The sequence below is a fragment of the Elaeis guineensis genome, chromosome 7 (assembly GCF_000442705.2).
Source record: "Elaeis guineensis isolate ETL-2024a chromosome 7, EG11, whole genome shotgun sequence".
In the NCBI taxonomy this organism is placed as follows: domain Eukaryota; kingdom Viridiplantae; phylum Streptophyta; class Magnoliopsida; order Arecales; family Arecaceae; genus Elaeis; species Elaeis guineensis.
In genome coordinates, this window is record NC_025999.2 from 93614492 (window position 1) to 93632869 (window position 18378).

The following is an 18378-nucleotide window of genomic DNA, read 5'->3' on the forward strand; positions in this document are numbered from 1 at the left end:
GTCAGACAGCGTACTGGCACCCACCTTGATCAGACCATGAATCTTTAGATTTGATCATCCATGATCCCGATCTAGTCATGACTTGATTTGATCATGTTGATTTCACCAATCAAGATATTGGATCAATCGTAATGTTGGATTGTGTCACCTGATCAGTTCGAATTGTACCTCATGAATTCTCTCTCCTCTGATTTTTTCTCTCTACTTGATTTTATAAAATCGATGAAGAAACCTCAGTCCTATCACTTCGAATCCGATGTGATCTGATAGTCAAACTTTGGATCGTTTAGGTCCTAATTAGATTTTGATTAGATGAAATTAGATGATCGGACCCAATCTAAACCGTTGAAATATGGTATTCGTATTCTTTCTAATTATTGAAATTGATTCTGTATAGGATTGTGGATGTTTGATCATGGGATATCGCGATATGATCTACGAATAGAATTTTTGGAAGAAAATTTATAGAATTATGTAGATTTATTGGAATGCGTTCGAGGTAAGTAATGTTTCACTTTTTCTAGATTTATCGGCAAATTATAATATATTTTTCTGACATGATTTGTGAAACGATGCATGAATTGGATGAATGATATTTTATTATGAAAATATCTTATTTAAAATGTTATGATGAAGCATGATTAAATATATTGATTTCATGATGCATTACATTGATTGATTTCGATACTACATGATTATATGTTTTATTATCGAAATTAGAATATGAAACATGATTTATAAAGAATTATAATATAAGAAACAATAAGAATTGACAACCTGACTATGTAAAGGACCCTGCCAATGGGGGCATGTACGTTGGCAATTGATTGTCCTGAGGGTTTATGTCGCCAGCGAGACCAGCGACATGTCGTCAGAGAGACCAGCGACAAACCGCCAGTGAGACCAGCGGTTCCAAAGGACATGGCTGCCAGATGATTCGCAGCCTACTGCAAGCAGATACGCGGTATTATGACCCTGCCACAGGGAAAATATGGTCATAGCTCATGGTTGACGAAAAGAAATTGAAGAACAAAAGAAATTAAAATCCCGAAAAAAACTTGAAATTTCGAAAAAGAAATGAATTTGGCATGAATTATATTGCATAATTGAAATTGATTTCGAATTGATAAACTCTATATGCTTATTTTCTATAAATGATTATTTACTTATATGCCTGATGAAATCTGTTGAGAAGTGATCGTTGCTTACTGGGCTGTCTAGCTCATTACCTCTTATTTTACTATTTTTACAGATGTTGAGGAATTAAGATGATACAAGATATGAATAGAAGAGTGATCAGAAGCAGAATCTTCGTACTTTTATTTTAGGTTGAAAGGCTTATTGAATTTGATGCAAAGCCTTTGAATTGTTGTTGAATTTATTGAGATATTAAAGAAAAAAAAAATTTAGATCATTATATTTTAGATTTTAATTGTTGACTAATTATTCCGCTGTTGTTTTAGGATAGTATGATAAGATGCCTTGCATGCTTATGGGAAGAGTTTTCTATGAGTATGCGGCGGTTGCCATGACCCTCGATTCACAATCTCGGATCGGGGGCGTGACAATTATAGTGGTATCAGAGCATAAGTGGATGAATTATGAAACATAGAATCAGATATAGAATGGGTGTAAGTGGATAGACACCAGGGACATTATAGTGTAGATCTTTGATGATTATAGTGGGAGAAATATTTATAAATTTTGATTAAACATTGGGATTATATATAAAAGGATCACAAGAGATTATAACATATAGAATTTGAAATATGATGGATGATCTATAGATCATGATATGATTAGTTAGATCTTGATCGAAAGTAATCACAAAAGGATTGACATAAAGTTTTATTGTGTATTATAGTTATTAATTTGATCATAGGTTATTCAAGTGAATCGTAAGTTCAAATTCGATGTGAGAATAATACTATGATATTACTTCTAGTTGAGAAGTTGACTATTATTGACAAGATAAAGATTTGATAATAAAATGTTGTTCCAGGATGGACTAAGAAAAATCTTTTATGATGCTTGATTGGAATATTTATCGAAATTGAATTTGGTATGTGGATTATATATAAAGTTGCATATTATGATGAATACATATTTGAGGATATTGCAAAGAAACCTATGTCTTATTGATGAAATTGATTTTGAGATTATAGGATATTCATCGTACTGGAAGCTTTAATCATCATCCTTAGATCTAAATAATGGATCTTATTATGTCCCTTGGAGACTACATGATGTGTATGAAATTTTAATTTAAAGACTTCGTATCTAAGTTGATCAAGAGATTTTCTGATATTATTGTTGAGGTTGTTAATGAAAAATTGATATCTTCAGATTAAGATAAAAGATCTGATTTATATTTATTTCAGACTAAGGGATCCATGTGAATTTTATAATTTAGAAATTTTGGATTTAGGTATTGATATGGAGTTCCTTTGCTTTTGTTAACGAGGTCCCTAATTGAAACTACCATTAAATGGAGATTTGATTTTTTTTTGAAGCTTGTATGATTGTTATGAAAGGATATTTGATAGATATTGAAGATCCTGATGATAGAAATTTTAGAAAAAAATAATGATTTGAAGTTCTTATATATTAAGATTATGTCCAAATTTGGTGAAGCATCGAAGGATTTTTTTTTTCTTCATTAATTTGACTTATAAAGATTTTGATTTGGAAATTATCGAATTGAATTGATATGAGAATTAAGATTTGATTCATATTGATTATAGTAAATCTATATGATGGTTTAAATATGATATTGGACTCAAAGGTTAATCAAGATTATTGTATACCAGTAAAGGTATGAATGAGAATCGAAAGTTAATCTTTGACTTCAATTGAAATTTAAAATTTTAGATCTTTTCTATTGATAAGATAAAGAAATAATTTGATCAAAATTTTTTTTGGTGAAGCTAAGAAATTTTGATTGTTAGATCAGAGTGCGCAGCGGAAGCATGGTAATCTGGATTACTTTGAGTAAGTCAAGAATGTTGATTCTTTGAGTCAAAGAATTATGATAAATGATATGGTTTGATACAAGAAATTTATTGATATTAGAAAGAATAATATTTTAAAATTTTGAATTATTTTAGATATCCTAATGTGATTTTTAAAAGTAGAGCTTCCATCTACTATGCTACAAAAATAATTAGCATCCTAATTCTAGGATGAGTGGACCTTTGATTTTTGATTTTAGATTTAGAATATTTAGAGATAAATTTTTTCTATCTTAGAATTAAATTTTATAATTCTCTATTTATTAGAAAGAATTTGAGATTATTTATCGAATGATGATTTTGATCTTAGATTAGTATACTCAAATAATTATCTCCAGGGTATAATGAAATTTGAAGTTAGAACTCTTTTGATTATTATTATTTCTCAGACTGAATGAAAAAGATTGAGGTTATCTATTGCTATTGACGATTGTTCTACAAAAGATAGATTGGAGTTATTCATAATTTGATAATGAATCGATTAATTAAGAGTTGTTAATGTTTAGATAAAGAAAATTTATATACTTACTTAGAATAGAGACATTGATTTTGATTATAAGAAAAATATAGTTTTAATTTAGATCAATTTTTGAGTTATTGAATGACTTAATGATAAAATTTGCTTCAAGAATTAGAATATTTAAGAGTTTGAGGGTTTGAGTAAGAAAATTTTGATGACTAAAAATAGTGATATTGATTTAAATCAACAATGGTGATATTGATCTTTATGAAATAACTTAATGATGAAGTTGTATTGAGAATTAAATATCAAAAATTCGAGAATGAGATTGAAATGATAAATTTTTAATTTTTAAAAGTACGAATAAGAAAAAATATTTTTGAATTTTGATTGATTGGGATGTCATCATATGACTCATAGAAGTATGATTTTCTATCTTATGATGGGTTGAAATTAAGAGTGATTAATATTTTGAAATAAAATGAATGATGATGATGAATGAAGTTCTTATGCAAGAATAGAGACATTGATCTTCTTCTATTCACAAGAGATAGATTTGATTTTAATTTGAGTCATGAGATATTGAATATGATTTTTTACAGGAAATGAGATCATAATTTCAAAATCTTGAAATATTGAAAATCTTTGAGATGTTGATCTTGATAAATAAGAAAATGAATGGTTCCGTATCAGATCGATATTAATGTATTGACTTTTTCCTTATGAAATGATTTAAGAATAAATTTATATCAAGAATTAGAATATTAAAATATTTATGGATGAGATTCAAGTAAGAAACTATGAAGACTCAAGCAAGAAAAATTTCGAGGACGAAATTTCTTTTAGAGGAGAAGAATGTGATATCCCAGCCAAAACCTAAACGAAAAAAAAAAACAGAAAAACAGGGGAGAAGACTCCCGAAGAGAGTCTTCTTCCTCCGTTCACCGGCTCCTAATCGGAGTCGGAAACAAGTTTCCACCGGCTCTATTTAAGGAGGAGAACCCGCCTCTCTCCTCTCATCGAGAAATCCCGAGGCAAAACGGCGGCAATTGCCGGAAAAATCCCGCGGAGACCCGTCCTTGTGCCATCCAATTTCTCGTCGGAAAAGCCTCGCCGGCGTCGGAGGTAAGCTTCCTCCCCTTCCTCTCTCCTCCCCCTTCCTTCCCGTGCCGATGTGCACGCTCGCCGGCGACCGGAGTCGCCGGATTTTGTTGCGGAAAAATTTTCTTTTTTTACCGTTTTGCCGTCGCCGGTGGTCACCGCCGACCATCGGTTTGGCCGCCCCTTGCCGTCGGAACGTCTCCTCTCCTGTCGATGGTCGTCCCACGCCGGCTGTGCCGTCGGCCGGCCATCCAACGAGGGGACCTCAAGGTCTCCTGTTTCAGCCCAAAATAAGTCCACGGAAGAAGAAAAGAAAAAGAAGAAGAAGAAGGAAAAGAAAAAGAAAAAGAAAAGAAGAAGAAGAAGGAAAAGAAAAGAAAAAGAAAAGAAAAAGAAGAAAAAAAAAAGAAAAAGGAAAAGAAAAAAAAAAGAAAGAAGAAAAATAATATGATAATAATATAATAATAATAAATAGGATTTTCTCCTCTCTCTTCCGTGAAGAAAAAGAAAAAAAAAGAGAGAGAGAAAAGAAAAGAAAAAAAAATTATTAAATTAATTAATAAATAATGATATAAATAATAAAATATGAGAAAAAGAGTTTCTCTCTCTTCCCTCTCTCTCTTCAGCCTGAACTAGTATTTTCTCTCTCTAGAATTAAACTTTCTCTCTCTACTTTCTCTCTCTAAAATCTTCTCTCTAGATTATTTCTCTCTCCTAAGATTTTTAGAATTTTGAGAAGAATGATAATGAATTTAAATGATTCTCGTAATGAATTTTTGATCTGTGATCGTCGGACGATACACCGACATCCACTTTGATCAGATTAGGTATTTTTAGATTTTATTTCTCATGATCTTATTGAATTATCCACATGATAATTTTAGCATGATTTGATCTGATCGATCAGAATTTGTTGAATCATATTGTCTGAAGAATTCAAGATGAGTTTTCTCTCTCTAAAATTTTCTCTCTCTAGAATTTTCTCTCTCTAAAATATTCTCTCTCTTGATTGATTCTCTCTCTAAAAAAAGGTTAGTGAATGAAGAAATTTCTTTTAATAAGTCTGATCTGATTCTAATGAAGAACCCTGATCCATGATTGTCAGACAGCGTACTGGCACCCACCTTGATCAGATAATGAATCTTTAGATTTGATCATCCATGATCCCGATCTAGTCATGACTTGATTTGATCATGTTGATTTCACCAATCAAGATATTGGATCAATCGTAATGTTGGATTGTGTCACCTGATCAGTTCGAATTGTACCTCATGAATTCTCTCTCCTCTGATTTTCTCTCTCTACTTGATTTTATAAAATCGATGAAGAAACCTCAGTCCTATCACTTCGAATCCGATGTGATCTGATAGTCAAACTTTGGATCGTTTAGGTCCTAATTAGATTTTGATTAGATGAAATTAGATGATCGGACCCAATCTAAACCGTTGAAATATGGTATTCGTATTCTTTCTAATTATTGAAATTGATTCTGTATAGGATTGTGGATGTTTGATCATGGGATATCGCGATATGATCTACGAATAGAATTTTTGGAAGAAAATTTATAGAATTATGTAGATTTATTGGAATGCGTTCGAGGTAAGTAATGTTTCACTTTTTCTAGATTTATCGACAAATTATAATGTATTTTTCTGACATGATTTGTGAAACGATGCATGAATTGGATGAATGATATTTTATTATGAAAATATCTTATTTAAAATGTTATGATGAAGTATGATTGAACATATTGATTTCATGATGCATTACATTGATTGATTTCGATACTACATGATTATATGTTTTATTATCGAAATTAGAATATGAAACATGATTTATGAAGAATTATGATATAAGAAACAATAAGAATTGACAACCTGACTATGTAAAGGACCCTGCCAATGGGGGCATGTACGTTGGCAATTTATTGTCCTGAGGGTTTATGTCGCTAGCGAGACCAGCGATATGTCGCCAGAGAGACCAGCGACAAACCGCCAGCGAGACCAGCGGTTCCAAAGGACATGGCTGCCAGATGATTCGCAGCCTACCGCAAGCAGATACGCGGTATTATGACCCTACCACAGGGAAAATGTGGTCATAGCTCATGGTTGACGAAAAGAAATTGAAGAACAAAAGAAATTAAAATCCCGAAAGAAATTTGAAATTTCGAAAAAGAAATGAATTTGGCATGAATTATATTGCATAATTGAAATTGATTTCGAATTGATGAACTCTATATGCTTATTTTTTATAAATGATTATTTACTTATATGCCTGATGAAATATGTTAAGAAGTGATCGTTGCTTACTGGGCTGTCTAGCTCATTACCTCTTATTTTACTGTTTTTACAGATGTTGAGGAATTAAGATGATACAAGATATGAATAGAAGAGTGATCAGAAGCAGAATCTTCGTACTTTTATTTTAGGTCGAAAGGCTTATTGAATTTGATGCAAAGCCTTTGAATTGTTGTTGAATTTATTGAGATATTAAAGAAAAAAAAAATTTAGATCATTATATTTTAGATTTTAATTGTTGACTAATTATTCCGCTGTTGTTTTAGGATAGTATGATAAGATGCCTTGCATGCTTATGGGAAGAGTTTTTTATGAGTATGCGGCGGTTGTCATGACCTTCGATTTAAAATCTCGAGTCGGAGGCGTGACAAAGATCCCGACGCTTCTTTTTCGCCACAACTCCCAACAAAGAGATGCAAGCAACTGATCGAAAGCACGCCTTGCAGCAGGTCTGGAATTTGCCTTCCTCCAGGTATCCACAAGTTGTGAAGATTGACAGGCCATCCCCGAAAGTTAAGCTTCGATTTAATTATGGACCGTATTCATCGTGTGAAGGGGCACTGTATTAAGAGATAGCTAATTGTTTCAACTGTTGCTCCACAAATGAACATCCTAAAGTCGGTTGTCACCCTTTTCTTGCTAGGATTTCGGTAGTCTGCAGCCTGTTACGTAAAGCCAACCATAGGAAGATCTTAACCTTCTCCGGAATCTGAGCTCTTCGAATTACCTTGCAGGACGGGCATACCAAACCTCCATTGTTTAAAAATTGAAAGGACTTAACAGAAAAGATGCCATTCAAAGTAAGTTTACAAGGAGTGTCAGGTAGTCAGGAAGGTTTGATAGAGGCAAGGCTGTTTCCAAGCACTTCGAAGAGCCGGCCAAAGAGAGCAGGCCTTTGAGCTTAATATTCTCTAAAAAATTTTTTTGTGTATTACAGACGATGTAAAAAATCTAATATAAGTATATCATTTTGCCTATTGATTCATATAGTCATCATTTTTCAAGATATATTTAATGTTTGTAATTTTATTTTTTCGTTTGAAATTTTAAATTATAAAAATATTTTTTTTTTTTAAATTATGATACATATGTCAAATTATGACTTACTGTACATAAAATATCATAATATATAAAGAATATTTTTATCTAATTATTTTTCAATGCACATTTAATACCTACAGTTTTATTTTTTGATTTAAAAATTTTAAATGATAAAAATATTTTTATTTTTAAAAAAAATTATGATATCTTATGTCAAATTATGATTTTTTATATGGAGAAAGTCGTAATATGGACATAATATATTATAATTTTTTATAAAAATTAGAAATATTTTTATCATTTAAAATTTTAAATAAAAAAATAAAATTATAAATATTAAATATATATTAAAAATAATAATTATGTGGATCAATAAGATAAAATAATATACTCTATGTTGAATTTTGTATATTATTTATGGTGCACAAAGAATTCTGCGTATCCTCAGAGGCCATTTAGATGCCACTGAGTATTTTGATAAAAAGGTCATTTCATAAAGCTCAGCGGTGATAGAACAAAGGCGGGCCGGACCACATCAATTGTCTTCTCAAAACTGAATCTGCGATCCATTTCCCAGGTGAGAAGAGAGAAAGATCCAAAAGCACTCAACTGCTTGCATATATCTTTTTACCTCTTTCTAGAGGGTGATCGACGGTAATAATAGCAGCAAGAGATTTTAAGAAGTTCCTGCATCGCAAGTACCGGATCTAGTTCGAATCGATGACAAGCATTCTTACATATAACCCCCTTTGCAAAGCTAATATTGCTTCCCTACCTACGAATCTCTCTGGTATGATGACGCGCACTGATATTAGCGAGCGTAACGATATCATCAAATTGGGAGGCCTATCTAATGGTAGAAAAGTAGAAACCCTAGATTGTTTCTGCAATTCCGACTCTCCTCTCCCTTTCCCTTGTCCCTCCTCGGTGACTCCGAGTTGCTGAAGGTCTTCCGCTGGCCGCCCTCAGATCCGGCGGCCCACCACCTCCCGCGGGTACGCGCCGTCCCTTCGTCCCTCCCCGTCGTTTTTTTTTGGATTCTTGAGGCATTTATCTCTTCTTCCTCAATTGTTATCTCTTTTATCTCTTCTTACCTTGGATCCGGCAGTCTACTTGCCATTGCCTAATTTCCTGTCTCTTGACCACTATTTGGTCTTGCGGTCTCCAGCTTTTCCCAAAACCTACATCTGGTGGCTTGGACGCACCACGATGTTGTGATATTTAGGAATAGAGTGTTTCTGATATTAATCCGTACCCACTTTCGTATGTCATGTAGAATGTGATTTTCTTGTGTCATCCAAGAAACTGTTTTCTGGTCACTGAATGATTGTTTAATGCTTCTTATTGTGATATTTAATAAAGCACGCTCTAGAACTCGTTCTTTCCTGTTCTGAATTTATTGCTGAGACCATTATATGGTACTAAATGGAGTGTTCTGACCTCATATGTGTATGAGGTTGGTGAAGTGATTTGGGAAATACATGGCAATGCGAAAATTGAAATTTTGAACGAGATAAATGTCTAAATTATTTGTTATGTTTCTATGACATGTGCAAACTGTAAGTATAAGCAATTTCCAAACGACTTATTAGTCATTTCTGGATGCCCATTCCTATTGAATTCCACTTGTATTTTTGTTCTTTCACTTGATTAGGTAATTGTTGCGAAGTTTCTTTATTTTGCTAGCTAATAAAGATGTGGAAATTGTATTGAAACGAAAATACCATGCCAGCGTGCCCATAGCTAATAATGTTTCAGGGCAACCAGATAAGTTACGATAGCATTAATAATATAGATGGTTTAATTATTAAAAAAACCAAAGTTTATTGCGACATTATCCTAAAATCAACACCTAGTGATGCTAATTCATTGACTCTAGTAGGAAAAAAAAAAAAAACCCTAATTTCAACTATTATGATATTTTTGAAAAAATGTTCATATATCTAAACAAGAGATCTTCACTATAGTATATCTAGTAGTATTTTCATACAAACCTCTCATGTCTCAACCCCTTCAATAACACCATGGAAAGACCCCCTTCTGTCATAAGCTTTATACTTCTTTCTAAGCAATTGGATTTCTTTTTATATAATTTATTGGGTGCGAACATACCTGTATTAGAACACCAGATCCCATTAGAACTCTATAGTTAATTGTAATTGGATATTCCTTTTTATGATTTTTTCCCTCTCCATCATTCTCTTTATAGCATCCCCAGATCTTAATATTTTTGTTATCTACCCTCTTTACTTTGTTTGGTAATATGTTGGGAGTATTAAGGTGGAGATGACCATGACAGAGGAATCTCATGAGTATGTTAAAATGAGTTGGCACGTCCTTGGTATGGTATGCTGTCTTGTATGTAAAATGAAGAGCTCAAAAAGAGGAGGGGTAGATCAAAAAAAAAAAAAGAAAGAAAAAAAAAACTTTGATCGAATTACTGGAAAGAGACATTAGAAGCTCTCCATTTGTAGGTTTTTGGCTCAAATAGATGTAGATGTCAAACTGAAAAATGAATACTACGCCATGCAACATTGCTTCATCTCCATACTTCTATGTAGCAATATTCATTTTTATGTTTTTATGTAGGAAAGTGGGAAAACTTGTTTTTGGTTTGGGGTAGATCAAATAGGTTATGATTTTGGTAGTTTAGCTCTTGTTTTCACAACTTTGCTTGAAGAATTTAAGAATTATAAATTAATTAGAATCAAGGAGATATAGGAAAAACAATTACTAAATCATGAAAATAAATTAGACATTATTTTCAAGCATGTAAAATAATTCTCCCCTTTGGATTATTTTTGTGGCTTTGCATTGAGACAATGAAAAAAATAACTACAAGATGATAATGTAAAGATAATCATATTTATATTGTCATATATCATGGTAGTTTGATAGCAATCTCATGTATGACTATCAAATATCTATGAGATTTGAGTTTCAGGATAGCCGGCCCTCTGCTATCTGTTTGAATCATAAGATTGCAGATCTTCTTGATACACGCAAAGTCTAAATTTAATTTAGACAGGATCCTCCCAACATTTGAAAGAATGATGAATTGACAAAACAATGGCATGGGTTTGGTTTTGGGGCTTCAAGCGAAACTTCAAACATTATGTTCTGCTTAGTTCTTTTTTTTTTTGCCCACTTTGTTGTTAGAGAACATCTATTCTGCACATCGAGTATGAATGTGTTTCTGATGCATCCACTTGTAGTATGTTCATTCTTGCTTTAGTTGTGACATGTGCATAAATTTATACGTTTTGGCTTTTTGTCATTATGAGACTGCAGTCATTATGTAGACAGCTCCCATGGATGCACCATGCAAGGCTTGAATATTCGCTTTGTAGGAAATGCTTTTCTTACCCAGGATCTTGAATATTTTTCTTTTATGGTTCTTAAGTGGGTGCCACCTATGTTTCATCCATACACATGCACACACGTTTGTCTGTCTGTATTTATGTAAAATAGAGGAAAGCTAGAATACTGTGGGAGTTGTTGGCCCACTCTTTCTTTGATCAAAAGCAAATGCTAGCCTCTTGAAAATGAATATTCAGGCCTTCGATCATTATCTATGATGCTTTGGAAAGAAAATCAAGTGCTTTAGAGATCTCTTACTATGCGTCAAGTAAGCACAAAATGGAAGATAGAAATATAAGTAGTGCAGCAATTTTTTTAAGGCCATATAAATTTTGTATCCACTTGATGCATAGGTAAGACTTAGGAGACCTCCACAGCATGTGATTTTTGGTCTCTAGCCAACAGAAACATCATAAATCATGATCAATGATTTTCATTTTAGAGGGCTGTTATTAATTTACTGATTTTCCGTGATGTAGTAGGGATCAACTACTTCTAAAAGTATCTTAGCTTTACTCTCTCTATATATGTATGTACATGTTGGGAGTTTATGAGGTTTGAAGTGTCTCTCATATCCTCCCTATAATGATTGACCATTTTGTTTGCTTAGTGTTGGATCTAATAGCAGCCTTTGGCTCTTGTTTCACTTGTCTGGAGAGTTTGAAGTATCCTTTTCTCAAAATGTTAGATGCTTCACCAGTGTTATAAACTCATTTCTTGTTAAAGGATTCTTTAGGTGATGTTACTTTGCTGTTTCATGGAGTTTTTATGGGATCTTGGATTTAGTTTGTTGTATGATTGTTTGACCTTCTACAACTAAGATGTAGTTTGTTTGTGTTGGATATTCTATTTGGCACTTCCTGTTTATCCTTATCAAGCTAATGAAAATGCACATGTTTGTTTGCGGGATTTTATTTATCTTGGCAGTCTCCAAGCTGCAGTGCTAAGCATTTTAGAGTTTTTTTTGGTCCATCACATGACTTTTGTGGTTTGACAAGCTAACCCTGTTTATTTCATTCTTGTTTGCAACTCAATACATTGTGCATGCTAAAGCTGTTTTTTGTACTCTAGCAACATTTTCTTCTATTGCAAAGTTTTGTGTCCTTCCTCCTCCTACAACGTGACCCTCTAATTTAACCCTTAAGCATGCATTTATATTTAGGTTTATGTCCCAAAATATGATACATAGTTTCATTCATTTTGGAAAAAAATCACACTTGAAGATCTTTCAGACTTTCAATTAATGGATCGGGTTTGGACGGATGAGGATTGATCTGAACTCTATATGAGCTTTTGAGCGCACAAACCGATGCGATCCAATTATCAGGCCTGAACCAACCAAAGATTGGAAAAGCAATCTGAAAACTTAACTAGTTTATGAAAAGGAAGAAAGGAGGGAGTTTAGAATTTGGGGTTAGATGGAGCCAGCAATTGAATTGCTTTTTTCCTTTTTCCTTTTTGTTGCTTCTTATTCTGAGGGAGAGGAATGGGTTGGATGGTTTTGAGGGTGCGTGAAGGCAGAATGGCAGAGGCAAACACGCACTCACGCACGCACGCACAGAGAGAGAGAGAGAGAGAGGGGAGGGTGTGGAGAGACTTACTTTGGCTCCTAGATGTGCTGGTTGCCGGTCGCTTCTCAATACAGTTGACATGGATGGTAGTGGAGAGTGATGATGACCAGAGTGATGGAACATGGGGTATGGTCTATCTGCTTTTGAGGATAGTGAGGGCAGGGGATGGATGAATGGGTGTTCTCTCCTTGATAATTAGGTCCCACACTTAGAGCTTGACCTAACAGCAAACCTTATGACATATTTTTGTTATATATGTTTTTATATAATGTATAATTAAGTCAAGCTGGGTTATAAACAATTTGCATTGATCCAAACACAAGCCTAGTCCAATTTCTTAGTCAGGTTGTCTAGTCGGGTTATCCAGTCAACTTAACCTACCAAACCTTGGTTGTGGGTAACGATCTGATCCCTTAGCAGACCCAACTTCAATGATCCAATTTATACTTATTTTACTTTCTCTATGATTAATTTGCTAATATTTGTAACTTGTTATCTAGTTCCTCGTCTTCTGTTGTGGTTCTGGACCTTAGCATATAATAAATTCCTTCCTCTGTTTGTGTAATTCTGTTTGTAAGTTAATTTTGTAATCGTTAAGTTCTTCCGAATGGTAGCAAACCACTTGTCATGGTCTATCTGCTTTAATTGCCATGTTATATGAATTGAATTAAGCTTTCTTGTTCCCCATGGATGATGGGATCATGACAAGTGGAAAAACACTTGCTTTCAGTTGCACTTTGAGCTCAACATGTCGGACACAAAGACCATTGATGCCAATGAGCATGCTTCTGAGGAGGTTCCCGACCTAATGGACCAAAATGAAGAGAATTCGATGCTGTCATCCCAAGCAGAGGTGATAATTGTGGTTTCTTTTGCTTTCCTTTCTTCCCTTGCATTTTTAAATAAATCTGAAAATAATTCTTGGTGTATTAGATTGAATAATTATTGGAAATTTGTTCTTATAGGTAACAACACATGATGAATTTGTTTGTGGCTTCGAGCCATTCTAGCCTGCTGAGATTTTCAAATCATGTTTAGTAAGACTGGTTTTGTCTCTTTTACAGGAGGAAGCAATCAGGAAAAAATATGGAGGAATATTACCCAAAAAACCGCCTCTTATATCGAAGGTATTTGCTTTCTACCTATTTCTGGTTGGGAACTATCAATAATGCTGCTTTGCATAGAGCTGAAAAATGGTTTATAATGGTTGTTACTATCATGCTTTTGAAGAACTAACTTTTACTTGTTATATTCAGGATCATGAACGTGCCTACTTCGATTCTGCTGATTGGGCTTTAGGAAAGGTATTACTATATGAATCTGTAACCATCAGACTGTATGATATGGTTTTCGTCTAATTGAACCAGCTAGGCATACAATATTCATCTATCTATTCTTATTCCCAACAGCAAGGTGCACCTGGTGGGAAGCCCAAAGGACCACTTGAGGCACTTCGCCCAAAGCTACAGGTGATAAATCTGTTCTCTCTTTCCCAGCATGCTCACTGACATTATATCAACGTGTAAAACGGAAAGTTCCTTTTCACCACAATAACTTGTTCTTCAGGTATGCACATCAATGGATGCATGATATAATTTTTCTAATGCTCTTTCCCAGAGGAAATGCAACTATACCTTGATTACTGCTTGCGTTTATGCTCAGATTATGAATTGACCTTCATGTTATGTGCATCATATGTTTTTTCATATGCTTATGCTACATTAATTTGTGCTTAGCCTACACCGCACCAGCAAGTGCGCTCACGGCGGTCGATTTACACGTCTTCTGATGCTGATGGTATTTCTGATGATTGTCATTTCCATTTTGTTTTTATCTTTCGTCATAAAATGGACAATTGCTAACTTCCTTTTGGTTACCCCATAGATGGAGGCAATGCTGCTCCTGAGGAGGCAAACAGCAATGAGTGACTTCAAGCCTGTGTCCATTGGAGAGCCTTTCAATCTGCGGGTCTTTGGCTGTTTCTTTGGTGAAACACAATTGAGTCCATTTTGTAGGCTTGCGTGAATAAGTACAGCTTTTTGTTACATTTGCTGCTGTCATTTGGAATCTTCATGGTCTCTGTATCTGAGACTGGTGACTCTGGAACCACCAGTGAGTTTATAAACTCAGAATGAGTCATCTCATGGGATGACATCTGGCTCATAAGTCATAACCGGCATGCTTCATGTTACTTTAGCGACATGGCCTTGATGAGTAATACAAGTTAGCACATGGTAATCATTAACCGAGTTTGAGACACTAGGATCACATTACAATAACCTAATGAATGTTGATCAAGTCCTCTTAGATGCCTGCAGAGTTAGAAGAGAGATTTTTCTTGTGTCGGTGAATGGCATTCCGGTGATTCATGGTGCTTTCTTCATGGTATCAAAATTCCAATTCTGTAGTGCATCAAAAGGATATCCCTTACATTTGATGGACTCGTGATCTAAGGTTGTGACTCCCAACACAAGAAAACGTCCAAAACATTGCCTTCTTGAGGGTGCCTGCCTTTTTGTTCAGTTGATGATTTAACAGGACTCGAAAGAAACTTGCTTTAATGGAAGACTCGTTTTCTAGATTACAAACCTCCTTGGACGATTTATGCTTCCAATCATCACATCGCTGTAATGGAAGTCGCTCAAAATTAGAGGTTCCTGGGCGTTGTCTTTGTTATGAAGTGGAGCTGTCTGGATCGACATTAACTTCCGGTGCCATGTCACTTTTGGTCTTCCAGTGAGCATGGTGTATGATGTTACTTATGACCTTTTGCCATGAAGGGATCGCAAAAATAATTAAATAAAACTATTGTCCATGGATATCATGGGTCCATAACATTACTCAGATTTATAGGTAATATTTCTTACGTACTGGGCGCACCTCGGAATACTTCGGGCACCCATGATAGATCTTAATTCACACCGCCCACTTGCAAGTTTTCGAATGGTAAATCTTCTTGGTATCAAGAGGGCTGCCATCCAACAACATCACAATTAAATCCCGCAACGTTCATTCCATCTCTTTCCAATGGGTTGGTGCACATCCCGGCGTTCCTGCTTGATTGTGGGGATCCTCACCACCCTACAATTATTTGTTTTTTGAAGAACACCCAACAAAACTCCTCATGTTACGCTTTTGTTCAAAAGAATCCAAGGGCCGCATTATGATGAAAGGATTCTAGGTCTGTTTGGATGATCGGATTGAAAATTCTCTTGGAACCGTGGATTATTAAAATCATAGGTTTACAAACTGTACTAGGTTTATATTTATAAATATGCAGGAGTGGATTTGGGGAGAGCCGGTCCGAATTTCATAAAAAGAAAAAAAAGATCTCGAATTTGTATTCTTTATAATCACTAACACATGTATATGGGAAATTAGAAAATCTATGTACATGTGGATTAACTTAACTAAAATTTTGAATAAGCAAGCTCTATTCAGACTTTGATTGGATTTAGATATAAACCAACCTATTTACAGCTTTAATCAAACTTGATGCAGAGATGCAGTGGCACAAATCAACCTGCATGCCCCATAAGAACAGAGGCAACATTCAACTTCTGAAATGAGATCCTACCACCTAACCTCACCTTCTAATCCATATCTCCCACGCGTGCAATCTCGTATAAAGAGTGTAATGCAGTTCATGTCAGCCACATGTTAACCATGTTCCGATTCTGTGGACTTTTTGAAGCTATCTACGAACGCATCAAACCACATAATTGACAGGCAGAGGAATCATGATGGGCCTATAAGGTTCCATCACAACCAATCATGGAACACACATTGAATCAGAACTCTTAGGGCCAAACAAGAGAGCCATTTAGTCTTGTAATAATTATTATCTAATTAGGCTTGCCGTGAGGAATCTTCATTCTTCACACAAAAATAAAGATTGTTTGATTTTTGTGTTAATGAAATAAGCAGCCGGTGCTCCGACAAATATGATATCTCAAGATGGCAGATGAAATAGAGGTGTCAGCACTCAGCCATTATGGAAAAGAAAACTATGACTTCTATGAACTCCCCGGGAGCAATCATCATTAGGAGGAAATTGAACTAATCCACCGGTACCACCCACAGGAGCAAGCTAACATCAAATCCAATCATCCGATCACTGGCAATAGACATCCCTGCCCACCTAATTAGCCCCCACCTCTTCCCCCCAAATCCTTTGTTTTTGGAAACCACTAGCACGTTCAACTGAAAGGAGAACCACCAACAGCACCACCAGCAGAAGCCCAACAACTATACATATATACTAATTAACTTTTAATAAAAAAGCCAAGTAAAGCGATGGCAAAGGGAAAGAAAATGGTAGGCCCCGCCGCCCACTGCTGTGGTGGGAAAGCCAAAGCCGGGGGAGGCAAGGCTCTGTATATGATAACCTGGTATGTGATAACCTTAGTGAAGGATATCTTATTGTAAAGTTTTGTGGGAGGGGTGTCATTAGGTAAGGATCATTCTTATATTGATGTTTGTGACTGAATTTATACAAATCTTATCCACTCAATAATTGTTACTTGATTTGCTTCTATAAAATATTTATTTATTTATTTATTGTTTATTTGCTTGATTCATGCACCGACTAGTTAAATATGCCGTCCTTCTAATTAATGGCCACATATGCTTGACTACAATGAATAGCGTATCACATTACGTATCAAATCATAGATTTAATTACTCAATAATAGCTCAAACAACTCATTTCATGCGTGAGAAGTTATTCTAAGTGCAACATTACATCATAATTTTCAGGTAAACATGTTAGACTTCTATGGGTGATGATTTCAAGTGGAGTTCTAACATTATGCAAGTATAGGAATGCAAAGGAGCTGCTTGGAGTTTAAAAAAAAAAAAAAACATCTAGAATCATTGAATAGGATTAGTTATGGGTTTTACATTCTTAATTCTTTCTAAATTTACTCTTGCTTATCCATGCAAATACCGAATTGAAGATGGATCATTCCAAGCAAAATTGCCACATATCATCTATTGCTTTCTATAAAAACACCTTGAAATTTATGAAAAAAAAAAAAAGAAAGATGCATATCGCTTGAAAACACATTTGGTATTTGTAAAGGCTTCATCTTTTACCACCATGCAAGAAAATGAACAGGTATGCTCATCATATTTGACAAATTAGATGCCTCTTTCTTTTGAAACAACCTCATTCATTGCATTAGTGTCATGCTGAAGATGAGGGCGCAAATGATGCAGCACAACATCGCAGAACCAAGACAACAATTTCTATTAGTTGTTTGGAAGGCGTAAACCTATTAAACTAGCCAGGTGCAATTTTACCAAAAAAAAAAAAAACCCTACCCAGGTGCAAGCATCAACTCTATTGTTTTGGTGATAAAGAATACCAAATAATAAAATCTCAAAAAAATAAAATATACTAACTGTCAACACTATTATAATAGGGGAATCATGTGAATTGATCTGCATGGGTCCGGCCATGGGTCTCACAAACTTCCCATGTCCCCATCATGACCACAGTTTATGCTCCAATAATATGAACCCCCATCGAACAA

The 18378-nt window shown here is 34.7% G+C and overlaps 1 protein-coding gene across 1 annotated transcript; it reads left to right on the plus strand.

Annotated features, from left to right (window-relative positions):
* The first annotated feature begins 8748 nt into the window (after positions 1–8748).
* Positions 8749–15037, plus strand: LOC105032185 (uncharacterized). Its single transcript, XM_010906561.4, has 7 exons — positions 8749–8905; positions 13572–13694; positions 13906–13968; positions 14098–14145; positions 14251–14310; positions 14578–14638; positions 14726–15037. Exons 2-7 carry the CDS (start codon positions 13590–13592, stop codon positions 14767–14769), a joined length of 381 nt encoding a protein of 126 aa, XP_010904863.1. The 5' UTR covers positions 8749–8905; positions 13572–13589; the 3' UTR covers positions 14770–15037.
* The last annotated feature ends 3341 nt before the right edge of the window (positions 15038–18378 follow it).